Genomic DNA, 13114 nt, shown 5'->3' with positions numbered 1-13114 from the left:
CACCAGCCTCGACATTCTGTTAAGCCAAAGCCTGATCCTGAGCAAGGCCCCGACTCTCCAATTCTTCGAAGGCTGAGAGCGGTGGGGAAGCTGCAGGAGAAAAGGCAGAAGCTATGGGAAGTGGTCTGCGGGGTGTAAGGGAGGAAGCCGTCTCTGTGACGTCAGAGTGCAAGGTGAGCAGCCAGTGCTGGTGTAGACGCTGCTGCAAGTTCTCCGGGAGATCCAGCGGGATTAGGTGATGAAGGAGGCTACCCCGAGTGACGGATTTCCAGTGCAGATAAAACGGCCTCTCTTGGAGGGAGATGCCAGCTAGGACTCTCACAGCTGGAGGGCAGAAGTCAACGCCCAGCTTCGAGTTTCAAAGGACAGGCTGACTCTCTTGTTCCGGGCTCATGCCGCTGGTGACTTGGAGTCAAAGCCAGTGCTCATTGACCATTCTGGAAATCCCAGAGTCCTGAAGAATCGCGCTAAGTCCGCTCTGCCCGTGCTCTGTAAATGGGACAATGAAGCCTGAGCGAAAGCACTTTAGATTACACATGGTTTCCTGAATATTTTAAATCCACTGTTGAGACCTACCGCTCAGAAAAAAGTCTCCTTTTCCCAACACGACTGCTCCCTGACAAGGCGCCTGGTCGGGCACAAGTTCCCAGACTCCATTCTGACACACAGACTCCATTCGAGGATCACTGAACTCTCAAGTCTTACTATTTAAGAAATACCTTCTGTAAGGCTGTGGCTGCCACGGGTAGTGACTCTTTGAATGCATTTGGGCAAAGTAAATTGAAATCCTCTTGGCAAGGATTCACCATTCCAGGTGCCATTAAGAACATTCGTGATTCCTGGGAAGAGGTCAAAATATCAGCATGAACTGGAATTTGGAAGAATTTGATCGCAACCTTCACGGATGACTGTGGCGGGTTCATGACTTCAGGGAGGAAGTCTGGGGGAAAGGGCGAGAGAACTAGAACCGGAAGTGGAGCCCGAAGATGGGACTGAATGGCCGCCCTCTCATGATCACATAACAGATGAGGAGCTGCTGCTTGTGGATGAGCAGGGAACGAGGTTTCCTGAGGTGGAATCTGCTCCTGGGGAGGACGCTGGGAAGACTGTTGAGAGGAAAACCAAAGATTGAGAGCGTTGTGTGAACATAGTCGATAGAGCAGCGGCTGCAGGTTGGATAGCACCGGCTCTAGTTTTGAAAGAAGTTCTACTGGGAGTAAAATGTATCAAACAGTTTGGGGTGCTACAGAGAAGTCATGCATGAAAGCAAGAGTCCATCCACGTGGCCAACTTCACTGTTGTCTTATTTTAAGAAATTGCCACAGCCATTCCCACCTTCAGCAAGGACCACCCTGATCAGTCAGCGCCACCAACATGGAGGCGAGAGCCTCCACCAGCAAAAAGACTGCGACTCTCTGAAGGCTCAGATGACGGTTAGCAGTTTGTAGCAATAAAGAGTATTTTAATTCAGTACATGGTTTTAAAATAATGCTATTGCACATTTAATAGACTACAGTGTGGTGTAGACGTAACTTTTGTATGCACTGGGAAACCGAAGGATTCATTTGACTCGCTTGATTGTGATATTTGCTTTGTTGGGGTGATCTGGAAGCAAACCTGCTGTGTCAGGTTTGAGGTGCCTGTATGCGTTCATATGTGCACTGAGAGTTGTTTTAGGAGGTTATTCTTTTCAGTTCATGAGACTTCTTCATCCTAACAGAATTGCAGTTTTTACTTGTATTTATATTGTAAGACACACTCAAGTTGGTATGTGTGCTTTTACTTATATCTAACCATTAATGCTACAAGATGTGCATTTTCCTACTTCTCTATTTTTGTATATATTTCTATGAGCATGTAGAACCTTTTGAAATGTGTTTTTTTAGTTCAATTGCATGGGTTACCTGGATGGGAGCCGGAAGCCATAGAATGAGTAGGGGCACAAAAGGGGAAGAGGAAAATACCTGCCTCTGGGGGTGGCTTGCGGTTCTCCCTCAAACGCAGCTTGAGCTTTCCAGGATCCAATGGCCAGAAGCTTCTAAAATGCCCACTCTTTCCAACATGATAACTTTATGGGCGTATGAATATTTATATTACTTATAGGCAGATGTTTCCAAGTAGGGAGAGTGAAGAGAAGGGGTGTCCTTGTGCAGCCCTGTGTTTGGGCAGGTGCCCCTGAATGGGGCAGTCATACAATGGACTTGGGTGGGGGTGGGAGATGGGTCAGAGCTGAGGAGGCAGATAGGGTCTCAGTCATGTGCCATTGCATTGCGGGTCACGTGCATGGACCTCTGGCCCCATCATCTGCAGCTTCCCTCTCACACCTATGTCCCAGTTCTGGCGGGATAATGGCATAGAGCTTATTCTCAGGGTTTTTGGGCTTCCCCAGTGCAAAGGTCTGTGTGTGCCCAGACTGGTAGGGCTCAGTTCAAATGCCTGGACACTTAGGTACGTTCAGGGAGTTGATGTTCTAGCAGAGTCTGGTGGGGGCACATCCTCATGGCCTCACTATTTCCCTCCCTCTCCCACTTGCTTCCAGAGGTACCCCCCCACCCCCAACCTTCCCATTCCTGGAAGACTCTGGGTTTCCTGCCTCTGCCACACCTTGCATGTGGGGTGCTTGCATCTTCAGAAGGAGCTGTGAATTTTTGCCAGTCGGCCTTCAGTGCATCTGCACTCCTTCTCACAGGACCTGAGTGCCCGTCTGAGGAATTAACCTATCGGGACTGGTCAGGCTTCCTCATTTAAAGTCAACTGCATCAGAGCATGGAGCCGATCCAATCCTGCACTTGGTCCTCAGCAGGCACTTGGCATTGCGCTGGCGATTGGTGCCCTTTCATGCTTCGCCCCAGGGGAAGGTGCCTCCTCTGGAGAGGTTGTGGGACATATCAAACAATACGAGGCAGGCCACTAGGTACAAAATACTCATGTATTTATGAATTCATGACCAAATTAAATATGAAACCTTATATAAAAAGAGGTGTGTGTGTTTTTTCTCCCCCACCCTCCCACTCTCCTCTGAAGCAGCTTGAGTGACACGAGTACAGGGGTGTGTGTTCTTGTGACTTGTCCTTCCTATCACCCTGCCTTTCCAAATGCCAGGTTCTTGGGGGACTGGAATTCAGCCCTCCCTCCTCCTTCCTCTCTCCTGGGAGGTCACCAGCTCTGGCCTGGCTGCCAGACAGCCTCTCCAGGTGGTCTATCTGGCTTGCACAGGGGCCTGCTCGGCCCCCAGAGTGCAGCTAGGAAGGGGCAGTGGGTCCCTAAGGGGTGAGCCCACCCTGGTCGCTGGGATGGTCCTGTGGGTCCTCTCCCATGGGTTCCCTGCACCTCCAAGACCACCCTGACTCTCCCCTTGGCCTTTCTGCATCCTCATCAGTGGGCCACACTGCCCAGCCCCCAATTCCCCCTCCCCCTGGAGTGTAGGTTTTTGCTCTCCCTCCCTCTCACCAGGAGTTCCCGGGAGACACCATGGCCCCACCTCTGGCTCCCTTCCCCAGAGCGAGGGTGCTGGGTGCAGAGCCGCACCCCCTTGCGAGCGGCCTCCTGTCCTTGCCTGTTGGTTCCTCAGCCTCGCCCTGAAGCCAAGGATGAGAACTCAGTGGGCAGGAGCACATGTCTGGCCTGCCAGCTGGCCAGAAGGAGAAACACTTCCCGCCTTGGAAAAGTCCGTGGCTCAAACATCAGGGGGTGCAGCCACCCCAGACCTGCCCAGCCTGTCACCTCCTGCTTCTTCTCTTGCTGGGGACTTACCATTGAATCTCTAGATCTCTGTACTGCAAAACTGTTGCAGACTTTTCCTGTTTCCGGGTTTGCCTGACCCCAGACCCGAAGCCTGGGTCCTGCTGGTGGAGCCCAGCCCAGGGTTCCACCCATCATCTGTGAGACTCTTGCTTTTAAGTCGACATAACCGTGTGGGGGTGAAACATGGGTTAGGATCACAATACCGGGAGAGGTAAAATGTGGCCCAGCTTTTCCCCATGGGGTCACAAGCTGCTGTCTTAACCCCCACAACCCTCTAGTCTGGTTCCCCTCTTCCTGGGGCTGACTTTGCTTCGCCCCTGCTCATGTCTCTCCTTCTCCCCCAACCCCCTGCCCACCAACCAGCACTAAGGGAGTTAATGTCCTGTGATCCTTCATTATAGGGACCTGTCTTCCTAGTCATTGCCCTTTCCCCTGACCTTTGACCCCCTCCCCCCATTCTGGGAATGGCCACTTTCTGAAGTCCAGAACTGATTCTAGTGATGGGCAAAGCTGGGGTCCAATGCCACGTTCAAGCCCTGAGAAGCCCCGGCCCCTGCCCCCGAAGCCTCAATCCCAGCGTGCTAACTCAGAACTCGTGCCATCCTCAGAGCCGGCCAGCAAGGCCTGTGCATCCCCAGCTGCAGTGGGTGACGAGTCCTTTCCCGAAGGCTCTGGAATTATTTTACAGTCTCTACTGTTGTCTCCTCAACATGGAAGCCCCTGTTTGTAAGCTCTACAGGGTCTTTTTCTAATGTTGTTTTTCTTCGAGGGGATAGAAGCCAACATGTTTTTGTTGGGATGATTTTGCTGCTGTTTGGGATTTCGGTTTTTCTGTGTTTTTTTTGTTTGTTTGTTTGTGTTTTTGTTTCGTTTTGTTTTTTGCTAATTTTGCCCCACCGTGCTAAGAAGCCGTGCTAACCAGAGGCAGGGGGAGCAGCCCAGAAGAGCATGGGGTTGCTGCACCCAGAAACCACCCCCCCCAACTTTCTCCTCTCCTGTTCCAGCTGTTTCCTTCGGTTCCCATCTCTGGATCTGAGTGGGGCAAGGATGGGGAGGGAGAAGTTTCTCACTGCACCAAGACCGAAAGCTCAGACCAGGCTGTGCCATCCTTGATCAGGCCTGGACGCTCACACCCAGGGAGGGAGGGCCTTCCCACCCATGGCCTCAGCAGCTTCACCCCAGGATGTGGAAGCCTCGAGTTGGGTCTGAAAGTTTCATTTCTACCCTGACCTCTCCAGCAAGGATCTGAGTAGGCGCCCCACAAAACATCTGCTACCCTCAGGTCCGTGGATGGAAAAATGTGGCCAAGAGACAAGACCCTCTCTGTGCACAGCCACTCCTGGGAGGGGGCCGCCTCCACAGACCGAGCCTCACAGCTTCCTGGCTGGGAGAGTCTCCCATGGACCCCAGCATTCTCCACGCCAGAGTCAGATGCCAGAGCTCTCTGCGCCCTCCCTGCCCCCTGCCTCTCTGCAGCTGTCAGCCTACCACCCCGCTCTGGAACTAGGGTCCCCTGCAGGGGGTCCCTGCACTGATCCACAAGGCCCCCCTCCTCTCTCGCTGAGCTACGTCAGCTGGTGAGAACAGCTCTGCCCTTGGGGTCCTGGTTACGTGGGTCCCCTTGTCCCTGGAAGGTGGAGGGGCGGTGCAGAAGAGCAGAGGGGCAAAGGCGAGTAGGGGGAAGAGCAGCAGGGTCAGAAGAGGATGGCAGCGTCTCAGACCACAGCCGAGGAGGAAGATGGGGATGACGAGGAGGCTGCAGAAGAGGACGGAGAGGAGGGACTGTTCCAGAACAGCCACCGCCGCTTGGGCTGCCGTTTCAGGTGGAGATAGTCCTCCTTCTCACGCTCCTTCCGTGCCCGCTGGTAGTGATCCTCTTCCTTCAGGTACCAGACGGGCGGCCACCGGTGCTTCTCGAAGTACTCCTGGTTTTCTGGGGCACAACGCCAGAGAGCTTGGTTAGAAGGCGGGCAGGAGACGGGCGCAAGGAGTCTGGGACATGGAGGGCATCCAGGGGCCACCCCCACCCCCACGCCCCTGCCCTGGGGACCTGCTGGGGGCCTCGAACCAGGGCATGCCCAGTCCCAGCACCAGAGTATCAGTCCTGCTGTCAGAGCCCTCTGTGTAGCCACAGAGCTTCTTCTAGAAAGTCCGCACCACTGCCAGAGAAAGGCACTTCCACTCTGCTGGGCTCCATGATGGAGGGACAGCCTGGATGGGCCTCACTGTGCTGGGAATGAACTGGGCTGGGGCCGGGCATGAAGAGGGAGAAGGGCCGCGAGAGGCTGAGCTGGCTTCTGCGGGAAGGGGAGGGAGGGCTGAGGAAGGACCAAGAAGGTCAGCCTGGACAGAATGGCTAGGCAGAGGGGCTCAGGCTGATTCTAGAAGGCGAGGCAGGTGTGGAAGGTTTGGACCAGGGCAGTGATGCACTCGAAGCTGTGGTTTGGAAAGAAAATGCCCACAGGGGTAAAGGAGACAGCGGGGTGCCCAGTGAAGATGTGAGGGACACAGAGTGGCAGGAACTCGGGCAGGCTACCACACCGCTCCCGGGAGTCTGTGCGGTTCCTGCTGGGCTCCAGGACTGGGGACATTAATTAAGCAGAAGTGGAACCACAGGGACCTCTGTGGATACCTGGACCTGGGTGGACCAAGCTGTGCCCTTTTCTAGGTTGTGAAATCCATATGTTGGGTCATGAGCAGCATTAAAAACAATGGACATTGGGACGCCTGGGTGGCTCAGTTGGTTAAGCAGCTGCCTGTGGCTCAGGTCATGATCCCAGCATTCTGGGATCGAGTCCCACATCGGGCTCCTTGCTCAGCAGGGAGCCTGCTTCTCCCTCTGCCTCTGCCTGCCATTCTGTCTGCCTGTACTCGCTCTCTCCCCCTCTCTCTCTGATAAATAAATAAAATCTTTAAAAAAAAAAAAAAAAAACAATGGACATGGTTTTTCTACATGCACTGGCTCACAACAAAATCTATTTCTTATTGTGGAGTCCTGTCTGAAAAATGCCAACTCTGAAAAAAAAAATACACCAAGTCTGAAATACCAAAATGCACCCCCACCCCTGGAAAAAAAAAATACCAGAAACCCAACACCTTCTTTGTACTTGTGAGAAACAGATGCCCAGAGAGGTAAAGTGGATCACCTGAGGTTCCCAGCTGCCCTGCTGTTTTCCCGGGCTCCCCTCCGTTTGGCCTGATACACCTTTGCCAGCTGCTTGCCCCAGCCAAGAGCTCAAGTGCAGCCCCAGAATCTCTGGCTGCTTCTGGACGCCCTGTGGCATGGGGGGGGGGGAGCAGGGGGGTAGTGGGGAGCACGGGCTGGTCTTGCAGGAGATGCTCACCTGGGGACATGGCCTTCATGTCTCGGGGGAACTTGCGGCACACGTTGTTGTAGTTGGTGCAGATGTGGTGAAGACACCAGTCGGCCAGTTGGTATGCGCAGTGGAACTGGGGAGAGAGAGAAAAGCACCTCTGCTGGAGCCCTGGGGTGTGGGGTCTGCATGGTCACCCACAGCTGTCCGCAGAGCCAAAGCTTTCGTGCAGAGGGGCAAAGCCCTGCAGCTGTAATGAGCCCATCTTGGGAGGCAAACCCACACAAAAGTGTGAGAAAACCCTGAATTTGCTCCTTGCCCCACTAACGCCACTGTCACGTCACCGCAGCCCTGTCCCCAGCACCCACAGAAATCCACAGATGTGTGTGTGGTGCCTTCCATCTGTTCCTGTCCTCCTTAGATTTCCCCCCACTAGATGTCCTCCTCCACCCGCCAGGCAGCCTGCATGGAGGGGCAGACAGCCAGGCTTAGAGAGCCCACTTCCCCAGCCGCATCTGCATGCCTCAAAGCCGCAACGTCTGCTTCAGAAGCTGGCTTCTGGGGGCAGAATTCTGCACTTGGAGGGCTGTGCAAGACGCCTTGCTTGTCTGCTTGGGAATAAGGAAGGGGGTAGCTCCTTTTAGATGAAGAGTCCTCAATGACCTCAGCATGCTGCAACCACGTTTACACACAAGACTGGGCCTCTGTCCCCTGCCCTATGGTCCTACGATGCCTCAGGACCTTCCCAGCATGGCCAGCCTCTCCTCCCGGCGCGAGATGGGCCCTGCTCAAGAGACAAGGGAACCATGTCTCACAGCAGGCTCCCTTCCTACCCACCACCTGCCAGCCTTCCTCAGCCACCACCAGTGGGCAGACAGGGCCCAGAGTCAAGAATGCTGGAGAGAGCAGTGCCTGGGTGGCTCAAATGGTTAAGCATCTGCCTTCAGCTCAGGTCATGATCCATCGAGCCCCACGTCCGGCTCCCAGCTCAGTGGGGAGTCTGTTTCTCCCTCAACTCTGCCTGTGCTCTTTTTGTCTCTCTCTTTCTCAAATGAATAAATAAAAATATTAAAAAAAAAAAAATTCTGGCGAGAGGTGTTCCCTTGCCATCATACCTGAGCCAGTTCTAGGAACACGAGGACGTCCCCATCAATGTCCACCATCATCTGTGTTGCTTCCATCAGCCCGGTCACTGTGTACTGCTCTGTGACACACACAGTCAGGAATCAGCTGAAGAGTCACATGAATGGACATGCCCTCACCTATCCCTCCGGCCGGGCTCCACTGCAGGGCAGAGAGAGAGAGGAGGGCCAGTGGCAAGTCCCAGCAGGCCAGGAAAGCCCACATGTGACTGAAGTCTGCTCCACCAGTGGGGAAACTGGGATTACTGCAAGACTTTCCCAGTAGACTGGGGATGGGAAGTGGAGGTAGATATGAGTTAGAGCCACGTAGGAGAACTGTTCTGTGCATTCGCTGTACCCAGTGGTCTGGTGTATGGAGGGTGAAAGCCCTAGGCAGAACCAGCTGTTGGCACTGACGGGAGAGGGTGTAACTCTCAGGACTGCTGAGAACTGTGAATTACAACTATGGAGTGAGTCTAGCTATTTGTGTTCATTGAAACTTGACCACAAATCGTGAACAAACCTTACATTTTATTTTTAAACATTTACCTTAAAGAAGTAAATGCTTTTAATCCTGAAGTTTGATTGTATCAGTATAAACTCATGAGGCATTTTATCTTCACGGGGGCACCGGGGTGGCTCAGTCGGTTAAGTATCCGACTCTTGATTTCGGCTCAGGTCATGATCTCAGGGTCATGAGATCGAGCTCTGCGTCAGTCTCTGCACTGGGGACGGAACCTGCTTAAGATTCTCTCTCTTCCTTTCCTTCTGCTCCCCGCCTAATGTGCTCTCTCTCTCTCCCTCTCGAATAAACAAACTTTAAAATCTATTTCCCAGCTCCAGAAACAATACAGTAGTAATGTGCATCCCAAGTGCTCAGATTACAGTCTTGAAATACCATGCCCAACTATAGGAAACAGACTTCTTAGAGAAGTGACTGATTCGAGGTTTGGGGCAGGAGATGTATAAAATGAACCAGGAAATTAAAAAAAAAAAAAAAAAGAACCAGGAACATCTCGTTATACCACATAACCAGAAAGCTCACTCTGGTGCCAGCTTGAAGAGACTCTGCTGGCAAAAGGTGCAGTGTGGTATTTCAGTTTCACGGAAGATGACTGTGATTATTTGAAGCCAATTGAGTATGTTTGTAATAATCCTTAAAAGCAAAAACTAATTGGGCACCCTCAAAGGGTGAAGGGAAAAAAATGAATCTCGAAAACCAGTAAATGAAAGGATAAAACCAAGCATTCATTCGCTCTTCCTATATGAACCATACCACTGGGTAAGCAAAGATCAGGTGAGGGGAAGCTGTTCTTTTTCAGAGTAGTCCAAAAGATAAGGAATGACTGAATTGGAATATTATCACTTTATGCCTCACAAATCAATGGATCCAGGCAATGATGCTCAGTGGCTGCTAACATCACAGAAAGATTGCAAAAGGAGAAAAGGCTTCTGGATGAAAACCAGAAATGGGGTGCCTGGCTGGTTCAGTTGGTGGAGCATACGACCCCTGATCTCGGGTTTGTGAGTTCAAGGCCCACACTGGGTCTTGAGATCGAGTTGAGATTACTTAAAAATAAAATCTTAAAACAAAACAGAACTGGAATAACCTAAGAAGTAGTTTGGGCAAAAGAAAATTGAATATGAATCTGATCAAGCCCCTAGATCCAATGGCCAATCAGAGAAAAATCTAGATTTTTTGGAACATCAGTGGGTTTTTTCCAATAGATAAATTGCAAGAGGAGAAAAATTTTAATGGACAAGCACTTTTAGATTAGAAGAAATTTGAAAGGCTTTTAAAAAATAAGACCATGTTATGGTGTTTAAGGATTCACACAAGGAAGATAAAACTATAAGGAACACGAAGTAAGGCCAATAAAAAGTCTATCTGACAAAGGAGCAATAGGCAAAGTGTTCCTCCTGAGGATGGGGAAAAACCTGTGATTGGTGGGGCCAGGCAGAGGGCTTCTGCTATGGCTGGCAAGGTGCCAGCTCCTGATCTGGGACTTCGACTCTGTAATAATTTGTAAAGCTGAACATAAGCTTCCTGCACTGGCACTCTATTGAACAATGAACAAGTTTTAAGCTTGAATCAATAACTTCATAGAAAGCCTATCTCCCAAAACCTAGAGCATCACCAATTATACCATGCTCAGCATTTCCTGCCGATCCTTGACAAGGTACGTGAACAACCCACGTCTGCATGTTTCATAGTACAGACAGACCGTTGCCCAGGAAAAGTCCTTCAGTGGGTATTTTCTATAAGCCTCTTCACGCAGCGGCGCAGCTGAACATTTGTGACAGCTGACTTGTTTCTGATCGCCCACTGTGATGAAGCAAACTTACAGAAACATCTTTATATGTATTTTGCCTTTAGGTCATTTCTTTGGAGACAGTCTTTCAAAAGTTGAACTAGTCGGTCCAAGAGTTTGGAATTTGTCTGTGCTCTGTGAAGACCACACCACCTTCCAGAGGCAGCTCTGGTGGACATACAGTTTCAGCTGTGATCTCTAGAAGCTTCTCTCTTGCTCCCCACCCTAAAGCCCTCTGTATCTCCAACTAGAGCCCCTGGACTCTCTCTGTAGGCTCAGCTCTTCACATTCAAATTCTGATCAATGATTTCTTCCTTCTTCCTATGACCAAGCACCACATTTTTTTTTTTTAAAGATTTTATTTATTTAAGAGAGAGCGAGCGAGAGAGATCACAAGTAGGCAGAGAGGGAGGATGAGAAAGGGTGAAGCAGGCTCCCCACTGAGCAGAGAGTCTGACACGGGGCTCGATCCTAGGACCCTGAGATCATGACCGGAGCCGAAGGCAGAGGCTTTAACCCACTAAGCCACCCAGGCGCCCCCAAGCACCATCTTAAAACTAATTTCTTGGGGTACCTGGGTGGCTCCATCGTTAAGTGTCCGCCTTCGGCTCAGGTCATGATCTCGGTTCTGGGGTCGAGCCCCGTGTTGGGCTCTCTGCTCGGCAGAGAGCCTGCGTCCCCCCCTCTCTCTGCCTGCCTCTGCCTACTTGTGATCTCTCTCTGTCAAATGAATAAATAAATAAATAAATCCTTAAAAAACAACAACAACAACAACCCAAGAAAACAAACAAAAAAAACCAATCAACTAATTTCTCATCATGGTATTGCTGTTTTCCTCCTATGTGAGTCCCAGTCTTAATCATCGGTCTGGAGCCCCAGCAGCTCTGATGCTAGGTCCTTCCCTGAATCCCAACTCAGTATCTAAGGCCCTGCTCTCTGCACCCTGACCTGCCCAAGAACACAGACCCCAATATCAAGAGCAGCACGGGGACCAACACCAACACCTACACCATACAAAGACTAATTCCAACATCAACGGGAGTCTTCTGCCTGCCCGCATCGCTGGCCCCAGACTCCCTTTATCTGGATGGCACCATTCCTCTTCTCCAGCCCCTTGGGCCCCTGACCTGCCCCTCCTTGCCTGCTGCTTGGTTTCCCTGTGGCTTTGGGTCCTGCTCCTCCCCAGGGCCTCTGCAGGTGGCCTGATCTAAAAGCTGCCTTCTGCTTCTCACCGTCTCCCGGGCTTTTCAAGGACCTGGGGTGGCGGGTCAATGTTTATTGTCTGCTTTTGGAAGAAGAAAGAAGCAGAGCAGGAGAAAGAGCAGAAGGAAGAGAAGGAAGAGGAAAGAAGGCAGAGGAGGAGGAGGAGAACCAAAGGGAGCAATGAGAATGGCGTTCAATTCCTCTCCACTTCAGCTCGCCCCACTGCGGCCAAGCAGACAGGACACCAGTGCTGTCGTCAACTGGAGACTGCTCTTTGGGGCTCAGAGCCCTTTGCAGAGAGCCTATCACGTGACACCATCCTGCCTCTCACATGCACTTCTTTACATCTCTGTCTTCACCCAAACCCCAGTGCTCATCGACATATTTCCCTTTATGTCGACACCATCCCCTGCTGCTTGCAGCCTGTGCCCTGGAGGGAGGCAGGTGAGAGGAGACATCAGGACCTCAGGGGGGTGGTGTGGGGTGGGTTTCCAGGGCTTCTCCCCAAGAGGGGTTCCCGTGTACCTGTGAGGGCAACCAGGTGCGGCAGGCAGAGGCGGTTGGCCAGGATGATGAGCTTCATGTCATCCAGGTCGGGGCTGGAGGTGAACATGCCCGTGTAGAGGTACTCCAGCACGGCTCTCATGCAGCTCTTGCTCGTGTACGGGAACACCACCTGCGGGGAAGGGAGACACAAGGCCCAGGAAGGCCCAGCTGCACGGAAGGACGAGCTCAGGCTGGGGAAACTCAAAAGGCCCCCTGCCCTCTCGCTGGCTCCCCCGCACGGGCAGCTGTCCCTGAGCCGCCCTTGTACAGCTCCGAAGGCCCCCCGAGGCCTGTCTCCCAAGGCAAAACCTGCACCAAGCCCGTGTGCTGACCACCCCAGTCAGCGGCACTCTGACATTTCAAAAGGATGTTTTTCAGGGCGCCTGGGCGGCTCAGTGGGTGGAGTATCAGACTCTCAAGTTCAGCTGAGGTCGTGATCTCAGGGTCGTAAGATCGAGCCCTGCATGGGGCTCCACGCTCGCTCAGTGGGGAGTTTGCTGGAGACTCTCTCCCTCTCCCTCTGCTCTTCCCCAGGTTCACTGTGTGCACTCCCTCTCCCTCTCTCTCTCTAAATAAATACAGCTTTAATAAATAAATCAAAGGACCAGGATTCTCACTGGCATGCTTCCAAAGCCGTGCTGGCTTGCAAGGTATCTGAAGGAATGCTTCCTGCCCCCTGAACCCACCCTGGGGCCCTCTCCTGGCCTTGCAGAGGGCAGTGCAAAAGGGCTATGAAGGAGCAAAGCCAACCCCAGCTGGCTTCTCCCGGGCTGCCTGGGCCCCTGGGATCTCTTCCGAGCAGTACTGCCACAGAAACTGCTTTCTCATCAGACACGAGTCTCTCCGGGCTGCATGGGAGTCATCTGGAGCTTGA

General features: G+C 52.3%; 1 protein-coding gene across 3 annotated transcripts in view; it reads right to left on the bottom strand.

Annotated features, from left to right (window-relative positions):
• Positions 1–2915: 2915 nt before the first annotated feature.
• RHOBTB2 (Rho related BTB domain containing 2) overlaps positions 2916–13114 on the bottom strand; it is a 29218-nt gene continuing 19019 nt past the window's right edge. For 2 of the 3 annotated variants that reach the window (XM_013061816.2, XM_004763270.2), the window contains 4 exons: positions 12220–12370; positions 8174–8262; positions 7089–7194; positions 2916–5677 (listed from right to left, as the gene is read on the bottom strand). In XM_013061816.2, coding sequence (XP_012917270.1) covers positions 5460–5677; positions 7089–7194; positions 8174–8262; positions 12220–12370 — 564 coding nt within the window. In that variant the 3' untranslated portion in view covers positions 2916–5459. Of the gene's footprint in view, positions 5678–7088; positions 7195–8173; positions 8343–12219; positions 12371–13114 lie in introns of those variants that run through there. The other variant, XM_013061817.2, reaches the window with a different exon arrangement.

The sequence above is a fragment of the Mustela putorius genome, unplaced genomic scaffold (assembly GCF_011764305.1).
Source record: "Mustela putorius furo isolate JIRA1106 unplaced genomic scaffold, ASM1176430v1.1 tig00003937_pilon_pilon_pilon, whole genome shotgun sequence".
Classification (NCBI taxonomy): domain Eukaryota; kingdom Metazoa; phylum Chordata; class Mammalia; order Carnivora; family Mustelidae; genus Mustela; species Mustela putorius.
This window is presented reverse-complemented; position numbering and strand designations above follow the sequence as displayed.